At 46.5% G+C, this 19042-nt stretch overlaps 2 protein-coding genes across 2 annotated transcripts; one reads left to right on the top strand and one right to left on the bottom strand.

Annotated features, from left to right (window-relative positions):
• Positions 1-1503: 1503 nt before the first annotated feature.
• NUDT21 (nudix hydrolase 21) lies at positions 1504-8869 on the bottom strand. The gene is made up of 7 exons (XM_038148144.1): positions 8632-8869; positions 6279-6479; positions 5039-5102; positions 4289-4378; positions 3557-3632; positions 3046-3160; positions 1504-1793 (listed from the first exon to the last, which is right to left on the bottom strand). Exons 1-7 carry the CDS (start codon positions 8745-8747, stop codon positions 1772-1774), a joined length of 684 nt encoding a protein of 227 aa, XP_038004072.1. The 5' UTR covers positions 8748-8869; the 3' UTR covers positions 1504-1771.
• A 77-nt stretch (positions 8870-8946) lies between these two features.
• Positions 8947-16942, top strand: OGFOD1 (2-oxoglutarate and iron dependent oxygenase domain containing 1). The gene is made up of 13 exons (XM_038148141.1): positions 8947-9144; positions 9276-9421; positions 9511-9557; positions 9996-10096; positions 10496-10612; positions 11439-11530; positions 12586-12711; positions 13055-13168; positions 13489-13568; positions 13705-14000; positions 14893-15015; positions 15822-15880; positions 16432-16942. The coding sequence occupies exons 1-13, from the start codon at positions 8994-8996 to the stop codon at positions 16591-16593; spliced, it is 1614 nt and encodes a 537-aa protein (XP_038004069.1). The 5' UTR covers positions 8947-8993; the 3' UTR covers positions 16594-16942.
• Positions 16943-19042: the final 2100 nt, after the last annotated feature.

The raw sequence follows: 19042 nt of genomic DNA on the forward strand, positions 1-19042 counted from the left end.
GCTTGCACCGGCCCGGCCCTGCCCCGCACCCCCCCGCGCCCGGGACAGCGGCCGCGCCGCCCGAGCCGCGCGTGGGAGAATTACAGGGGCCTGCGGGAGCCCCCAAACCTACGGGCACGGTGGCAGAGGAGAGAGCCTAGAGACTGCAGAAGCAGCGCCCTTCTACAGGCAGCCTGGAACAAGAATTAGTCTCAAACTAGTAGTCCGTGAAGTTAGGTGAGAGGTGCTCATAAGTGCCAGGGCTCAAAAGCTGCACTCTGCTCCTTGTTCTTACAGCACCTGACTTCCAGCCCCTCCATCTGCCCTTCCTTACTTCCACGGGCAAAAAGGGTTCTGTTTTCCACTCCCCTGCTAGCTTTAGTTCCCCTTGCTGGCAGCTAAGAAACCATACATTCTACTCACCATCTGTCTGGGCCTTCCATCCATAGGACCAAAGTGAACAGCCCTTGTACTACCTTTCCCAGCATTTTGCAGTACATTTGCCATACTGCACAGCTTCAATTTAACCAAAGCACCAAGCAGTCCGGATTGTTCTGTACATTGCTTCCCAGTGCAGATGGCAGCAGAGCCAAGCACTTTGGCAAGATTCAGTTCTCTTGGCAGCTGGCACTCTCCAACCCTGCCTTCATAAGAGGACAGTGCACAAGCAACAGTGCGTCTTCTGATCAGAGGCAGAACGTGGAAACAAATCTTTTAAAGACTCATTAAGCAAAATCATGGAAGACTAAAAGCATTGGGAAGTGTCACATCCAACTGGACTTTTATGTTTAGCCAAGCATGTAAAAACCCCAGAATTAGAAAGATTGATATTTACTGCCTACAAGAAACTGAAATGTTGGGAAAAAGCAAAAGTGTGGGTATCCCTTGTAGGATGAGACAGCACAGGACAGCATAACATGGAACCACTTGCATGTGGCATTGGCTAAGTGTTTCAGCATGACCCTAATTCTGTCCCATAGCTAAGGAAAAATATACAAAATTAACTTCACTTTCCCTATTTTAAGTGTATCTCAGACCAGTCCAACAGAATTTTTGGGGTTGTTACTGTCTTAAGAGGGCACTGAAGGAACAGATGCATGCTGCATCTCCCTCCAAGCCCTGTACAAACAGATCAGTTCTGGTAAAAAAGGTAAAGGCTCCACTTGCCTTTAAGTACTCATTCTCCCTCAAAAAAGCAGTTCTGGTGTCCAAGTTAATTAAGACTCAAAACAATATTGAACCCACTTAAGCTATTTCATTTCTCCCTCATCCTAGGGATATTCACTGCTCAGGGATAAAGATCACAGCATCTGAATGGGCCCTGAATGGCTTAGCTCCTCCTCATTCCAAGATCATCTGTATTCCTGAAGAAAAGTAATAAAGTTTAAAATATGCATCTAAAAGTAAGAGACGATAAGGAAAAATAAAACAACTAATAAACAGAAGGGAAAAAAAATAAAAAAAAAACTAAAAAAAAAACACAACAAAACAACAACAAAAACCAAACCAAACCCAAGACAAACAGAATCTTAACCATATTGTTTAATGTTGTACAAAACAAAAAATTGGTGAGTATTACAATGAAAAGGGATAACACTGGTAGCCCATTGCCATCTCTCTAGCTAAACAGTTGAGATTCACCTCTCTGTTCATACCATAGAATGTTTAGTGGCCTTCAGGAACAGAATGACTTGAAAAAAATCCTTGTGTCACACATATTTGTTACTCTACAGTTCAAAGCTGTGCTCACAGAGACGGCTTCTTCTACTGGAGTCTTCAGGTGTATAGGAATTCAGTTGTAAATAAAGTTGAACCTAAAATTAAAAGGATTATACCAAGTGAGGAGTTTTCATTCTTTTTTAAAGGGCATTTTTGAATGAATAAGCAAATGTTTTGTTTCTGCTCTGGATAAGCCTCCACCTGACAGGACAAAAGTACATTTTTTAATCAGACAGCTTTACAGTATAGCAGTATATACATCATTTTTAACAGCCAATCCTACACTAGCATTGCACAACTGGCAGAAGAACTAATTATTAACATTTCATCTCCTAAAACAGGTTCATAGCTACATAAACCACAGTGAGAGTTACATTCCTCCATCAGCAACTCTTTCGCAGCATTTCTGCTGCTAGGCCAACCTTACATGTTCCAAGGGGAACATACAGACATATTGAAGAGAGAATTTTTCCCAGCTAAGTTTCATAAATAAGTGTGGAAGCAAGCATCCATCTCAGCTTCCAGATGCCTAGCCTTTGGATGTGTCTGTTGCACCACTACCCAACCTGCATAACAGACAGTGTTTTGCTGGTACTCAGGAGGAAGTACCTGTTGTCTTTAGAGGGGAAGCCAAAATTTGGACTAGAGAGGAAAATACTCAGCAGAAAACAAGAATATCATGGGCAACACCAGTGCTAACATTCTGCTAACACACTTTTTTCATCATAGGTAGGTGACAGAACTACTTCCCTGAGGAAGAGCTGGCAGGCTGTGGGACTCCTGGCATGCCTGAACATCCTCTCAAGTAAGAGACCAGTAGGATTAGTGAGCTCTGGAGAGATGAGTCCCAAGTCATTTCCAGGTGAGAAAGTCAAACCATGTATATATTGCAACAGAAAGGAAAAAAAAAACAGCTGTCCCTACAGATTTTTGTGTCAGAAAGATGCTACACTTCATTAACTCTAGTAGAGAGTGTAAAAACCCACCCACCACATTTAACCAGCACAAAGCTGTGATAACATTCATACCTAACTCAGTGCTTCAAACTCACATCCTGGCTTTAACTCCAGCTGTCCCCAACAGCTACAAGAAGCTGTTCCTCAGTCTGTGCACAGCCTCATCTTCACTGTCTCTCGTATCTTCCTTAGCTACAACTGCAGCTACAACTGCTTGGTGCTAGCCAGTTGTGATCAGTGCCTCCAAAGTGTCCATCCAGCTCACCTGAAGCAGAATCTTTGGGATAGATGTCACCTTTTCAAGTTGGCTTCTGTAGCACCTTGCCTTGCTCTGGTGTCCTACAGCAAACTTCTTGGTGTTCCCAAGAACCACTATATAAATCCAACATACCTGCTCAAAAGTTGAGGAAGGCTGGAAATAATAGGTCCATATCCTGGTGCATTGTCATAGAGCTCAAACAATGGTGCAGCAACCAGCTTGTAATTTTTGGGGACTGCAAACAAAGCTAAAAACAAATACAAGTTGATGAATCAGAAAAACCAGCACACATTCAGACGAAGTATCATCATGCCCCACAGACCTCAAAACGAGTTCACTGCATGGAGCACTCAAGCAGGTTTATTGCTTTTCTAGTTAAATGTGGGATTCACATGCTCTACACAGACTGATGCAGGAGCAGGAATGAAAGTTTACTAGGAACTCATGTTCAAAGGATCATCTACCTTCAAAACAAAGACCAGCATTCAACTTTGTTAGTGATCAACCACAAAGAGCTGCAAGCATACACACCTTGGTATAACATACCGTAACATACACAATCACAACTTTGTTTTCCTTCAGTGAAATGCAAGAATTTAAACACTGTTACAAATACAACACTTTGATGCAAACAAACACTTACCCTTTTCTTGAAGCTGGACCAAAAAAAGCTTTTTGTGTTCTTTTGGCTTTGTAATATGAGCTGGGATATATGGGTACTAGAAGAAAAATGGTAAAAAACAGTTGTACAGAGCTTTGAAAATATTGTGTAATCTCAAGTGCTAATTTATAAATTACCAAGCTCTGTACAAGCTTTCAGTGTGTCATATATTGTTCTTTCATGGCGTCAAATAAAGAAAACCATTTTCATAAGAAAGCACTTAAGAAAGAAATGCTGTTGCTGTCACAACTATTGACAGGCTCTGAAGTGGCACCAATACCACGCGCATTTAAAACAACGCAATAAAACAGAAACGCATAAAAACAATCTAAGCCAGGCTCTTCAATATTAAAGCCCTTAGAAACAGCGTAGTGAGACTGGGGCATCTGTTCCATAAGCAGCAGTGCAAGAGTCTCCATTGTGGCTGCAAAAGGAATTTAAACGGTGCATGTGTCTCAGCACAGAACTGGAAGCTACTACATGCAGTGGTTTCTCATCTATCAGGACAGGTGTGAGACGGGAGACAGGAGTTTCCATTTTAAAAAAAGGCTGTAGCTTCTCTTCAGTCATAGAAAGGAGATGAAATAGACAAAACCCAGAAAAACTAATTGCTCATGCAGCAGATAATCAAGAAGCCCATGTGAAAGGTTGAAGGCTTTTAGAAGTACAGACAGAACTTGACCAAAGGAGATGGAAGCCCACGGGAGTACTTACCTGTGGAGGTTCAAAGTTTGGTCTCCACCAGTTGCCAATGCAGTCATCAATCACCCAGTCTTGCTGAACACCATCCTGACGACCCAGTATCTATCAAAAACCCAGTACTAATCAGACCTCAAACTACCTCAAGGAAATTGTTTTAGTAAACACATACTGGAAGCACAAAGACTTGCTGTAATATGTGTCTGATATAGTTCATAACTGCTCTGAGACAGCTTTCAATAGAATTGTAGAGTATTTTTGTGTAAAGTGAGATTTTTTAGTAAAATCCTCACCTGGTAGGACAAGGGCACTCTAGAAAGCTTTTCAAAATCTATGCTGTACTCAGCTGGACTGAGTCCTATCAGACCAATGGGAAGAATGAAATACATTGTTACATTATCTAGCAGAATTAATTTAGCTACTTGAAGAAAATGGTGCATTGGGAGGACTATCTCAAAGGCAAGTCCACATCAGTTGTCCTCCACAACATATTTTATTGCTCATCTCTACACTCACTTGCCTGAAGCCAGTCAGAAAGCAAAGCTGCAAATGAACACAGGACTTGAGCAGCAGGTAGGAGTCAGCCACACTCATGATGCAGATTAATGAAAACTTGACTGCCTTATTTGTTAACTACCTGAGAACATCACAAAAGCAACAAAATAACAACAGTGGTAAGAAAACTACTCTAATGCTTTAGCTTATTCTGGTAATTCTAAAACAATGCAACATTCTGCTACAGCAACATAATAAAAGCAAACAGACCTCTGTCATTAAGCGTTTGAGCCCTTCTACCTCATCTTCTCCTGGATTGAGTTCACCACCAGGTCTGTTAAAATAATCAGTGATGAAAGCCAAAGTTATTTTATTGCATTTACCAATCTTCACAGGCAAGTCCCAGTGTGCTTCCAGGCAGGGAGTTACAAATTCACTTATGGCTCTTAAGTCAGAAGTTCCAGAACTAGCTTTGCTGAATTTGAAGACAGCAGCACAGCTTTCACCAAAACTGAAACTAAAATGGCTATTTATGTCCCTTAAAAATAACCACTGCATAAAATACTTTCAGTTCAGCAGGACAAACCATAACAATACACATGATAATAACTCTGACCCTTAGAGAGTAAAGTTATAACAATAATAACCAGAAGCTGAAGGGCTGTTAATCCTGCCTGTATCTGTTCTTATCACAAAGCCAGCACTCTCTGAAGCATACAGAAAGCAGAAAATAAAACTCATGTGGGAAAATGATGCAAGATTATTCATTTTCATCATTACAGCATTTTGCAAATCATTTACAGTCTTGCCTAGTTTGTCCGCAGCAGCCCTTCAAATCAAGATGTCAAAAACGAATCTAGATGTAAAATTAGATTTAACACACACAAAAAGTTGAGAAAAATATAAAATGTTAAAACAGAAGAACAAAAACACAAACATGGTAACATGAGACAAGTCAAGGCCATCTAGTTTAAAAAAGAAAATCATCACCATCACTATAACCATATTCAATCACTAAAACTTCACTCTGGCTGTGATAACTATGAGATGAACTGAAGCAATTTTCTCAAATTTAGATGCCTACCTTTCTTGCTATCCCAGCTCAGCCATTAGTTTGTAAACAGCTATCATTCTGCATTTACAGGGGGTTAGTCCTTGGCCACCACCTGCCCATTTTTATGGGCATAGCATAAGCTACTGAAGCATAACAGCTTTCACAATGCAAGTACAACACACCAACTGCTGATAATGAGTTTTAAACAAGATTTTGCTGTAGTGACACACTGTAAGATTCCCAGTCAGCTCCAAACCAAATCATCCCCCTCACAAGCAGACTCAAACACACTTTAGATTAAAACGCCACCATTCAAAAAATACTTTCCAGACTAAGTCTTTACAAGCAATGAATCCCATTCAAAATGTTGAGCAGTTGGCCAGTTTAACCTCTAGCCCACATGTTTAGTGGTCTGTGATAATAAACTGAAGTTACACTTAGGAAACAGACACTTACAGCTTGAAAAAAGTTGTACCCAGCTGCAGTAACAGCACGTGGGGCAGCCTGTGTTCGTGCACAATCAGAACTCCTTCCACTGTCCGCCTCATGCCAATCTTGTCAAACTCTTCTCTCATGCGCTGAAACCGAGCTGCCACGGAACTGTCCTTCTCATACAGGGGCTCCTTTGTGCCAAAGGTGTAATTTGTCAGAGGATACCTGTAAGGAGGAGAAAAATGTTACTGCATAACAAGAAATCTAACTTTAAATCCCCATGACACAGCAGCTAGTGTCTAAGTCTGAGGCAGTCCCTTCACCGCTGGATGGGTGAGCCATAGTGCAGGGCTAAAATCTTTTTTGTGGCTTATGAGGCCACTGCCCCTGGGAGATCTGCACTATGGAACACACAAGCACAGACAGTCCTGCTGAGCTGCACTCTAGCCTGGTGCAGGCTCAAAAGGAGGAAAAGAAGCACAGAACCATCTGTCATTCAACAGCCACCCTCTTTGATCTCCACGCTGCAGGGAAATGCTCTGAAAGGAGCTGGAAAAGAGACTGCAGGAACAGCTCTGCTGGGAAGGAAGGAAGCTGCACAGGGCTGCAGGTTTCCTTCTGCAGATGCTATGAGAGCCTGAGAACTAAACTGTTAGAAGTGGTTTCGTTTTGAAGTGGGAAATCAGACATGTGGATCACAGAAGAGGAGAAATGCTGAGTTTCTGAGTACAGGGTTGGGAGCCTGGGGTGGGATCAAGAGTGAGCAGATCCCTCTGTTGGGCTGGCGCTGGGCCCTTGCACTCCTGTGACAGTGCAGCGGGAACTCGGCGATTTCTCCAGGTAAGAGGGACTGAAAACAAAGAAAGGAAAGGTTAGGCAAGAAATGGGTCAGTCCAAGACAGCACAGAGGGCAACAGGAGAATGTTATTGTACAATTAAATCCATGTAACAGAGAGGTCTGATGGCAGGAGACCTGGAGGAAAGACAGAATCACCCAGCTAAGTCAAAAGGGAGAAGAAAATGGTTCTGGGCAGAGCAGTGATGGGTTATCACCATGGTTTTACTGACTGGGGGCACACAGCAACTGAATTAACAGCACGAATGACTGATGTTTTCCTTGAAATGCTTCTTGGCACGGATTCTTTCTCTAAACATGTCAAACTTTAGCAGCATACATTCTTCACCCCTCAAATTCCAGCCCCCCCCCCCCCCTCCAATTTTCCTCGTGTTTTACAGTGGTTAAAATAACAAGCCAGTTACCATTGTCAGAGCCTTTCCTCATGTAGACAAGTGAGCCAAAACAACCAGCTTCCAAATCACAGGTTCATTTACTAACAAGCTCCCCTACTTTCACTTATAGTTTAAAACCATCTACATTTTTTTCCCTTCATTTCCATTTTTAGATACACAAATGGCTTTAATAATAACCTATTATGCTAACCCATACTATACTAATGTAGGCACATTAATCTGGACATCAAAACCCTCAGCCATGACTTAAAAATATGCTGCTGGTAACACAGCTTCATGATGAGTCTTTGTTTCAGAAACATTCCAATTTCTGAAGTTTGAATTTGAACTTTCACATGACTCTCAATAAACTCAGCTACACCAGAAGAACACAAAAAGTGTCAGCGATTAATAGCTAAAATTGAATATTGACTGTTGCAGCTAACATTTGCTGGTTTTTGCAACTTGACAGAGCACATAGCGAAGAACACGTCCCAAATCCACCACACTTACTAGAAGAAGCAAAAATATACGACTTCCCATAAAAAATACATGAATACTTATGAGTAAGTTGTATCTATAACGATTATCTGTGGTAGGAAACACTCTGAATTTTAACTCCAACACCTGTACCAGACAGTCCACAAACACCAAGCACATCCAGCCACATCCTACTGACTGCCCACGGTCAGCCCAAATCCTAGCGAGACCAGGAAAAATCCCTGCCTCTCTGCCGCCTTTCTGGATGCCTATGAGAGCACGAAAATGTCTGTGATGCTCACCACACCTAAACCTTGCCTGTTTTATTTGGGATTCACGCCTCCCGAGCCAGACGCTGTTTCTAAGCACTAAAACGCTTACATCGAACACTCCACACTCACACCGAGGCCGGCAAGCCCTCGGCACCCTCCGTACCCTCGGTACCCTCAGCGCGGCTCAGCAGCCTGTGAGGGGGCCGGGCCCCCATCGGCACTCGGGCTCTGCCGCCGCGGAGCCCCCGGCCCTGCGAAGGGCCGGGACCCTCCGGACCTCGCACGGCGGGCACTGAGGGAAAACCCCGCCGAGGCTGCTGAGGGAGCGGGGACGAGCTCGCCAGCGGGGCGGGGCGGGAAGGGGCAGAGCCGGGCAGGCCCGAGGCGGCGCTCACAGGTTGATGGTCCTTTCCAGCGTTAGCGGCTTCGTCTGCTGGATGTACTTGTTCCCGAACTGGTTCACCCCGCGGGGCCAGCCGGTCTGCGAGCGGTTGGGCGGTACCACGGACATGGCGAGAAGCGGCGGGAACGGGCGGCGGGAGCGGTCGATCACTGCGGGGCGGCGGGAGCGGCGTCCGCCATTAACAGCCGCCCAGCCCTCAGCGCCGCGCGCCGCCTGCCGGGACCCACCGCGCTCCGCCCCGTCTCTCCTCGCTCATTGGCCAACGGCTGCCCGTCCCGCCCCCGCACGACCCGATTGGCCACCGCGGGCGAAGCGCGGGGAGCGCAGGGAGTTGTAGTCCGGCCGGACGGTACCATGGCCACCAAGCGTCGCGGAGCGGCAGCGCCGGCGGCGGCGAAGCGCGGGAAGCGCGAGGCGCGCGCGGAGCTCTGCGCGGCCCTCGGGGACGCGGCGCTGCGGGAGCGCGCGGGGGCGGCCTGGGCCCGCGGGGAGCGGCTCCGGCACGGTACGGCCCGGCCGGGCCCGCGGGGAGCGGCTCCGGCACGGTACGGCCCGGCCGGGCCCGCGGGGAGCGGCTCCGGCACGGTACGGCGTGACCCGGCTCCCCGTCCCTCACCGACGGCCTTTCCCTCGCAGAAGCGGTGGTGCTGGAGCCGGCCCCGTTCCGGCACGGTGTCATTCCCGGTTTTCTGGCGGGCTCGGCTTTCGCGGAGGCGCTGCGGGATGAACTGCTGGGTCTCGACTTCCGCGGGCGGCGCAACGACCTCCTCTCGCTGCGGCAGGTGGGCCCAGGGCCGAGCGGAGCCGGGCCGAGCTGAGCCGGGCCGAGCCACCCTAACCCCGTCCCTCTTCTCTTCCATGGCCGCCGCAGTCCGAGGAGCTGGGGGCGAGCCCGGAGCCCCACGTCGCTGGCCTGAGGTAAAGCGGAGGCTCGCGGCTGTGCCCGCTCAGCGTGTGGGGAAGAGCCGTGCTGGCTCCACGGGGAAGGCGACTGCGGGGTGGGCACGGGGGGGGCCTTCTGCCCCCATACTCGGGCCAAAATCCGGCCCTGGAGCGCTGAATCTGCTCTGTGCTCGTCACGGGCACTGAAGTGTGTTCAGCTTTCATCCATAGTCAGCTCTCTCACACCTGTCACCTCTGAAACACTTCCCGGTGCGCCTTCCGACTGGTTGCATGCTTGCTGCTGGTTACTGCCAGCCCAATAACCAGTGTGGTTCTACAGAAACACACTGTCACTCACAGCAACAGCACCTGCAACTGTTAAAACAGTTGGCAGGGAGGCAATAAATTAGTTCAGCCTATGATGATAGGTTTTATTACACAGGAGGACACTTACTTGTGTGCTTATCTTCTCAGGCGTGCTCTGTGTGAAGAATTCCAAGTGTGGCTTTCTGCTGTGACCCAGATAGTGCTGGAGCCAACTATTGACCTATCCTGTGCTAAATATGAATATACTGGTCAGTCTATAAGTGATCCTTTCCTTAAAGCTTCTGTGCATGTGTAGGGAACAAAATGTCTATAGAACACCTAATTTTATTCTAGTTCCAGAGGGTCCCAGAGGCTGTCAGCAGCAAAACAGTGTCTGAAAATGAAGTACAAATTATGAAAAAACTGTTGCTGGTGTATAACTGCCTGTACCTTCAGAGTGGCCTGATCTGTCAGTTGCAGTACAGTCCCACAGAAGTGAATCTTGCAGATCTCAGGCTGGTGATGCTGATGCGTGAAAATGCAGTTCTTGGAAAGAACATGTTTTTTCTTGTTACATCCTTGTGAGGACAAAGCTGGGAAGCAGTCGTTGGAATGAATCATGCATGTACTGGAAAGATGCTACAGCAGCAAAACGTGTGTAATTGCAGATGTCTTGCTGTGCCACGATGATGAACTGGAAGGTCGGAGAATCGCTTTCATCCTGTACCTCGTCCCACCCTGGGAGAAAAGTGACGGGGGAACGTTGGATCTGTACAGCACAGACGGTAAAAGCTCCAAGCCCAGCCTCAGATGGATGTAAAAATGCAGCTCATGTGCCCCTTGCAGCAATTCTCACCTCAAACAGTAGAAGGGAGATAAGAGTTTCTCCTTTGTTCAGAGAAGCTGATGTATAAGTAAAGTGCGTCCCTTAGGGATGGGCTGTAGCTGGCTTTGCAGACAGTGCTAAGAGGCAACAGCAGACAAACTTTTGGAAGGGTCAAGAGTAGAGGCAAGATGGAAGCGGTGCCGGTAAATGTGCTTGGAACTCCAGACTGATGACAATAACTTCCCTTTCCAGCAGCAGAACCACAGAATGGTTTGGGTTGGAAGGGGTCTTAAAGCTCATCTTGTTCCAGCCTGCCTGCTGTAGGCAGGGACACAGTCTACTAGACCAGGATGCTGCAAACCCCATTGAGCATTTCTAGGATGGGCCATCCACAGTTTCTCTGGGCAACCTGTGCCAGTGCCTCACTGCTCATAGTAAAGGATTCCTTTCTAATAGCTAATCTAGACCCACCCTTTGTTTGAAGCCATTCTCCCTTGTTCTGTTATTCCATGCCCTTGACTTCATGCCCATGTCCCAAGTCCTTCTACAGCACTCTTGGTAGCTCCTTTTGGCCCAGGAAGAGGCTTCAAGTTGCCCCAGAACCTTCCCTTCTCCCAGCTGAACAGCCCCAACTCCCTGTCTCCATGCAGGGGTGCACTGATTCCTCAGCAAGCCCTTGCTCTGAGCTCCATGCCTTATGCCCAGGTGTCCCACCAGTCACGGAATCATGGTGTCAGAGAGAAGTCCCAGTTCATATCTTAACCAGAGTATGTTTTCTTCCTCAGAACACTTCCAGCCACAGCAAATCACCAAGTCATTAGTGCCTTCATGGAACACCCTGGTTTTCTTTGAAGTGTCTCCAGTCTCTTTCCACCAGGCAAGGAGCTGTCTCTTGTTAATTTTTCAATCCTCATTGTTGTGGTTATTCATTCTGTGTGTTATTACAGTCCTGATGGGGAGGGAGAAGAACTGTGGGTAGAGTGGATACTGGTGCTAAGTGCTGTGTGCTGCAGAGAGGGCTTCAAGGATGTGAAGGAGGACAAGAACCAACAAAGCCAAATTTAAACCATCAGTCTAGCTGCATCATCCTGGGAAAGACAAATTTCCATTTCTATTTTGTATTACTATCCTGGCAAGCCACTGCTGTGAATTTAGCTCTCATTTGTTTCTGTTTGTTGGCTTGTTTTAAACTAGCTCACATTTTGTTATGGTGGTCATGACTTTGCTCCAGAAGAGTTCCTCAGGCCATTCATCACCTTGCCAGCAGTGCAAGGACAACATGCAGATCTGGCTGTACCCCCTCAGTGACACACACATGGTGCAGTGCCCTGCAGCAGAAATGCTGATACAGTTAAGGAGTACCCTGTGACACTTGTCAGGAAAAGGCCTGGGAACAGGATGAATAATTTGGGGATCTGCATGACACAAACACCTGACTGACATCTGACACTCCTGTGTACCTGAGAGTACCAGGAACTATATCAAACAGGGCCAGAGAGCAGAAGGCTGGAAAGGAAGATGATCGGTGATATAGATTGGGCAGGTCCTGACCCAGGCCACTTAGGGGGCTATTTTTGTGTCATTTATCTCTTGCAGTTGTTAATTAAGAGCAGCATCTACTTGGTCACTGCCCTGATTGTTTTCAGGTAGTGATTTAATTTTGTCTTAAAAATCCATGACTCAAAGCTCTCAGAGGAAGAGAGAGAAGGGATTCTCTGTGAGCTTGGAGTAAAAGCTTAGACTGGAATTCTGGAAACCTGCAATGGGCTTCAGGACAATAGGCTCTGATAATCTGTCCTGGTCTAGGCCTGTCTGACATTTCTGTGTATGCAGTGGGCTCTCTGGAGCCGAGTCCATCTCCTGTCAGGAGTTTGGATGGCAGCTGTTACAGCTGGTCCCTGTGTGAGCAGTGACGTGCTGCCCTTGTTGCAGGTGTCAGAAGTTCTGTCGCAGAAGTGCCGCCTGTCAGTGAGCGGTTGGTTCCACGGCCCCTCTGTGGCCAGACCTGCACGGCACATTGAAGCCCCCTTGGCCAGGAGCCCACACATCCCCTATGATGTGAGTAACAAGCCTGTATCTGCATAAATGCATTTCTGTCTCTGTCCTGTTCCTGTCATACCTGTTGGGGAATGCATCAATGCACTGGGGATGCTTTAATCTTTATCCCATTCTCCTTTTCATTTCCTGCTGATAAATTTGTATCCAGTTTCTTTTTTATGCTTCTTTGTATGTTTTACATACCTACAGTAGTTCAGAGAATGCGGTGAATACCTGTGGTGCAATGAAACAAGGCACTGGAGTGTTTCTGTAGGAATCCAGCTCTGTGGCCAGCTTGGTAGGGGAAATTGGGGAATCTTCTTAACTTCTGAAAATTCAGTGTTCTGATCCATTTCCCTTCCAGCATGAAATATTGTATGAGTGGATCAATCAAGTTTATTTGGACCTGGACTCCCAAGCTCAAATCCAGGAGGAATTTGAGGAGCGATCAGAAATTCTCCTGAAAGACTTTCTTAAGGTGAGCCCAGTGGTTCAATTTGATGTGATCTGCCAGAACTGGTCAGAGGGCTGGCAGGTACCACATGGCACAAAGGCTGGGAAAGGGCTTGCTTGCACATCCATTAAAACAAAACACCTTCTAAGTTTCACACCTAAAGGAGAATGGACCAGGTGACCTCCAGATGCCCTTTCCAACCTCAACCACTTTGATTCTGTGGAATGATCCCCTCTGACTGCCTGTACACTGCTGCATTGGGACTCAGCAATAATAAAACACTTGTCTTCAACCTTGTTGTCTTGGGAGCTAAGTGTTAACATTTCTACATCTCTTTCTCCTAGAAAGAGAAATACCAATTACTATGTGAAGCATTGGAGAACAAAGAGATCCAGTGGAGTAGTCGGGGGCCAGCCAATAAAAGGTGGGGAATGACAGCACGCTGCACCTGATGATGAGGCTGAGCAGGAGCTGCCATGAGGCTGCACTGGTCAGTGCTATTGTTCTAGATGTGGTCCTTGTTGGCTCTCCCACAAGGAGTTACATCTGCTGTCTTTCAGACTCTATGAGGCAGCAGAGGAAGACAGCCTCCCGGACACCCTGAAGAAATTCCTGCAGCTGCTGCGCTCTGAGGCCTTATTTTTACTGCTTTCCAACTTCACTGGCCTAAAACTGCACTTCCTGGCTCCCTCTGATGAGGATGAAGATGCTGGGGAGGGACAAGCAGCAGACACCAGTGGGCACAGCAGTCCCAAACCTGAGCAGGAAGAGACTGAACCAGCAGCTAATGGCAATTCCCATGAGCCACACCAGCCTGAGAACAGCCCTGAAGCACAGGATGGCGAGACTCAGAGCAGTGAGTAGAGCAGCAGCAGTGTGAAAGGATTCAAACATAATTCCCAGTGATTTTCGTGGAACTAGGGTTTCACCTTGTACTGCAACCAGCACAAGGCACCAGCACAAATGTGGAACTTGAAGCATTTTAGACTGATTATCTGAAATCCGTGACCATTGCAAAAGAATTTGGAGTAAATCAATGACTAATTTGAAGATACAATTTTGAACAGACCTAAATCCTAAGGGTGGGACTTCTGGGGGAACTGTTAATGTTTTGTCAATAGTTATGTGGTTTCTACATCCACAGACCCATGCTTCATATAAAGCATATTCTTGTATGAGATAATAAATCCAAAAGAGAAATGTAAGCAGGTCAGAAGTAAAACAATTTTAGAATTAGAAAATTGATACCTAAAACTAGGATTCAACCTTTCAGAAAACACTGTCAGCCTAAACAACCTTAGTTGTATTTAGTTGTCAGCAGTGACAACTGTGAAAGATTAGATTAATTTTGGATTTTGATTGGTGATGTTTATTTAAAACCAGCAGCTCTGAAGTTTAAGGGTAGAATTTTTGAAAATGCTTATCCTGCACTAAGTCAGACAAGTTACTGGACACTGGAATAAAAGGTAATTAAAAAAAACAAGTCCTACTGAAAAAATCCCACCAGAACAGTTATCAGGAGCAAAGGCTATATGAAGTAAATCTTGGTCCCACTCCTACACATTGTTCAAAGTCCCTAACGTAGAGTCACCTTTAGGAAGGATACTGACATGTGATAATGTGGTTTTACCCTTTTTCACTGGGGCCAGCAATTTCACAGTGGTATGAGATCACTGAGCTCCTCTCACGCTTTGAGCTCAGCTGCTGTGGTTTCATGGCTCTCCCTGGGTGTTTGTGCCCTCTCCTAGGCTCAGGCACCCCTGTGTGTGCGGGGGAGCTGCGTCGCTGGACCCACAGGCACTACACTCTTGTCCACGACTCTCAAGCCACAGAATTTGCACTTGACCTGCTCTTCTTCTGTGGCTGTGAAGGTAAGTGGATGAGAGAGAGATGTCAGACTCTCCTTTTACAAGGTTTGCATAAAGGAATGATTTCCGAGTTCTCAGCAGTGCTAAAACAGCTAAAATTTCCCTGCTTTTTCTTACATAGAAGGTAGCTGTAGACTTTGTCGTAGTCCTCACTTCGGCATAAACCTTGTTTTCAGTAGTCCTTACGCAAACGTTTGGGATTGTGGCCTCGGAATCCTCTCTGGCCTTTCCCGCTTGCGCCAGGAGGTGGCGCGTGGACAGAGGGAAAGGCTGAGCCTCCCGGAGCTCTCCTCTGCTAAGCAATGGCTCTGGGCACGCTGGAGGGTCAGGTGGCCACAGTACCCAGGAGTGTTCCACTCCTTTTCTCATCAGAATTACCACTACACCTCCAATTGACAAAGCCCAGTGTTTTCAAAAGTTAATTTAGGCATGCCTAGGTATTTTGGGTTGATTGCTAGTTAGATAGTGGTTAAAAAAAATCTTAAACACAAGCATTTTAGACCAGATGAGGCCAGAATGTACAGCTGATTGCAATCCTTTGGCATATCTGCTAGGGCAGAACTGTTCTACAGGTGAGGAGCAGTGCACCAAACAACTTTAAATAGCCCATCTACCATAAAAGGCAAATCCAGTACATTTGCTTCAAGTTGTTTCTGAACAGAAGAAAACAAATAGACTGGCAGGAGGTAAATACTTACCCCGTATCCAGTAACTCTGGGGAGTGGGGTGAAAAAATGGCATCTCCTCGAAGGCTGCATGGAGCCTGAACAGCACTGAGGTTTCTAAGAATCTTTCTTTTCTATTTTAAGACTGGGATCCTGAATATGGTGGCTTTACTTCCTACATTGCTAAAGGTGAAGATGAAGAGGTAAGGACCTCAGTTGCTAGCTGCAAATCAGATAAAACTGTTTAGGGTGGAGAGACATAATTACACTTTGTCATAATGCCAACATAATGCTGAGGGTGCTCGGTAGTGCACTGAGCCTCCTTGCCCCAGTCACTGCTCGTGGGCAAAGCTCTGGCCTCAGCTTCAAGAGGCTGCTGTTTACCTCAAGCATGAGACCTGGGCCCCGAGAGTGCCTCACAGCACCTGCACCTGGGGCTCTTAGGGAAGCCTGCCTTGAAGGGACACAAGGCTGTAGCAGGGATAACACTTGTCCAGGGCAGTGCTGTTCACTGGGGTCCTATTCAGCAGCAGTACTAGGCTGAGCAGTCATACTAGTAAGAAGTCCAGAAGCCCTTAATGTATAACAATGCTTCAGGTAAAGGGTATTAAAATGCAAATAGTGTCACAGTTCATTTTCTAACACCAGCCCTTTGTTCTAACTAACTTTTGAAACTGTTTTGTTTTTTTCTTAAGAATTTTATCAAAGCTATTTTTGTGAAATTGTTTTCCTTCCTTATCTTTGTGTCCTCTAGCTGTTGACAGTGAATCCAGAAGACAACTGCTTGGCCTTAGTTTACAGAGACAAAGAAACTATGAAGTTTGTGAAATACATCAACCATCGAAGCTTGGCACGCCTGAACAAGCATCCAAACAGAACAGGATTTTGGGATTTTTCCTTTGTCTATTATGAGTGATGGTGTGGTGTGACCACTGTCACAGAGAACAGTGGTGGGTGGTGGGCAGGTTCCTACCCAGACGTTCAGCTCTGACCTAAGCACAGACAAATTTTGCTCATGCAACTCCATCACACTGCATAATGTGGGGGCAGGTGGTTTTTTTAACTGCAAAAAGGGGAATTCAGTCTTCTCCTGAGTCTACTGTAACACACTCTCAACTGCTTTTAATGCTGTGTGGGTGAGGTTGTCACACAGCTGTCACCTTTCCAGCTGTTCTCTCATGGGAGCAGCACAGTGGCATCTCTGACCCATCAGGGTGAGAATTACAACTGTCCATTGCCCCAAGCTGCTGACTGATTTTATTAAATTAAAAAAAAAAAAAAAAAGGAAATGGGTCAGTTAAATGTTTCATACACTGGTCAGGCAAGTTTTGTTAGAAAATGCCCAACACATTTTCTAGGGCTTAGCTGTGTTCCTGAGACAAAAATAAAGGAGCTGCCATGGGAAATAAGAGGTTTTTCCAGCTGCACAACTCTGTAGAGTTGGGAAGGAAGACAGTGAGGCTGTATAGGCATTGGGAAAGACTTGGCACCATAACAAGGAGCAGGACTTTATTAGGCTAAATGCTGTGCAGACAGACCTAGATGCAGCCCTTTTTCCAAAGAATTTACAGCTAAACAGCCAAGAAGAAACCTGCTCCTGCACACTCTCCTTGGGTGTGCAGACAGCTCTGAGCTCCAGCCTCAGAACAGGGGCCAGGGACTGGAAGCAGGAATGAGGCCACTTACCTTTTACTGGCTTGGTGTCCACAGGTAGTAGGGAGGTCACCCAACAGCATGGCCTTGTGTCCTTTTTGTTATGTCCTGGGTTTTCCTGGGTTTTAACATGGCTTCTGTCACTGGAGATCAGCTCACATGTTTTGAGGCAGCAGCCAGCCTAGTCCTGTGGTAATCACTGCAAGAAAAGCAGTGAGTGTGGCCTTGGTGCAACAGCTCCCTGCACATTTTCAATGCTGTGCACTGCTCCACATTTCCCGCAAGCAGGACTGTGCCAGACTCACCTCAGGTGTCCAGCCCACCGAGAGGTGCAGCAGAGCTGTACCAATGCTTCAGCCAGAGTGCAGAACACACTGCTGGAGGCTTGGCCCTGGTCTGCACCTGCTTGCCTGAAACTTTTTTCTGTCACTCAGAGACAGGTGTTCTTGCAGCTCATGCAAGCCAGACAGTGCCACGGGCTTGCAGTAAGCTGGGGAGTGTGCATGTTTCATTGCTCCTGTCTCTCCTGGGTGGGGAGAGGGAGCTTTGGATTAAAGTCTGCTCCTTCTCCCATTCCGGGCCTGTTGTTGGAGGCCACCACAGTGATGTTAAGACCCAGCTGGCAGTACAGGAGCAGTAAACTCAAAGCAAGGCTCACTGTTGCCATGAGTACTCTGCACCCTTTCCCAAGCAGGTGGGATGTCCTGTGGCCATGTCCACACGAAGATAAAGGAGCAACAACCTTCAGCTTCAATCCCAATACACAAAGTTCAAAAAAGGAACCCCTGCCATTGCTTCCAAAGGGAAAGGTATCTCAGCCCCCACAGGAGCCAGAGCAAGGGGCCAACGCTGCTGTCAGAGAGTGCTGTGCAGAACTCTCTAGTTCCAGTGTCAGCTCCATCACAGATGAGGAGCAGCTGCTCAGTCCTAGCTACTCCCTCATGCGCTGTTGGGCAGGAAGGATGGCTGGGAGGTGGTTGCCCCAAGCTGCTGTTGCAAGATCTTGTTCATATTCTGACTCATTTCCCGAAGCCAGCATCTCTGTGTGCTGCCAAAACTCTCTTGCTTGGTTTTAATCTTCCTTTGCCATTTACAAAGACAAGGGGATGAAGCTAGAAACAAATCCTGAAGTGAGGACAGAACCCTTTGCATCATGGTTTCTGAGGTACTTTTCTGCCTATTGGGACAGCAGTTCTTCCTGGGAAGAAAACAGTTCTTATAGGAACAAGTTCTTATTGTGAGCTCTCCCCTAGAATGAGACAAGTAATGGAGGTTTCAAAGAAAAAAAATTAATTTGGGTAGTTGGGGAGTAAATTAATTAACAAAACAAAGTTACTTCTTTGACTGCATTGTGAGCCTAACAATGTGGTTGGTAGATCTTGGAATATCCTTCCAGGAGACTGGGAAGAAGTCGGGCTGTTCAGAGCTTACTGCTTTTTAGTAAGTATTACACTAGAGGGCATACCAGCCTCTGCTTGAGCAAGCCCCTATCTACTAATCACACAAGGAACCACCCTTCTTCCTCTGGTGACTCAGATGAAGTAATTTAAGAAGCCAAATTTGCAGTTAGCTTTCAAAGGTTTAAAAATAAACATGTCTCTGCTCTCCCACCCTTCTTGTTAGGTCCTAAAGCCCCAGGCAGCCCCAGGCATGACTGGTGCTGCAGGTACAGAGGAAAGACTTCACTCACTAAAATTTCAAATGACATGAGC

Source organism: Motacilla alba, chromosome 11 (genome assembly GCF_015832195.1).
Source record: "Motacilla alba alba isolate MOTALB_02 chromosome 11, Motacilla_alba_V1.0_pri, whole genome shotgun sequence".
In the NCBI taxonomy this organism is placed as follows: Eukaryota; Metazoa; Chordata; class Aves; order Passeriformes; family Motacillidae; genus Motacilla; species Motacilla alba.

What these genes read in the sequence shown, in the direction of transcription:
- NUDT21 (XM_038148144.1), bottom strand. Translation starts at nt 8,747, where the DNA reads ATGTCCGTGGTACCGCCCAACCGCTCGCAGACCGGCTGGCCCCGCGGG. An exon ending in TCAAACGCTTAATGACAGAG is followed by an intron (nt 4,379 to 5,038) that starts GTCTGTTTGCTT and finishes GGTTTTTGATAG; the next exon opens with ATACTGGGTCGTCAGGATGG. An exon ending in GGTCCAGCTTCAAGAAAAGG is followed by an intron (nt 3,161 to 3,556) that starts GTAAGTGTTTGT and finishes ATTTGTTTTTAG; the next exon opens with CTTTGTTTGCAGTCCCCAAA.
- OGFOD1 (XM_038148141.1), top strand. Translation starts at nt 8,994, where the DNA reads ATGGCCACCAAGCGTCGCGGAGCGGCAGCGCCGGCGGCGGCGAAGCGC. An exon ending in GGATGGCGAGACTCAGAGCA is followed by an intron (nt 14,001 to 14,892) that starts GTGAGTAGAGCA and finishes GCCCTCTCCTAG; the next exon opens with GCTCAGGCACCCCTGTGTGT. An exon ending in CTAAAGGTGAAGATGAAGAG is followed by an intron (nt 15,881 to 16,431) that starts GTAAGGACCTCA and finishes TGTGTCCTCTAG; the next exon opens with CTGTTGACAGTGAATCCAGA.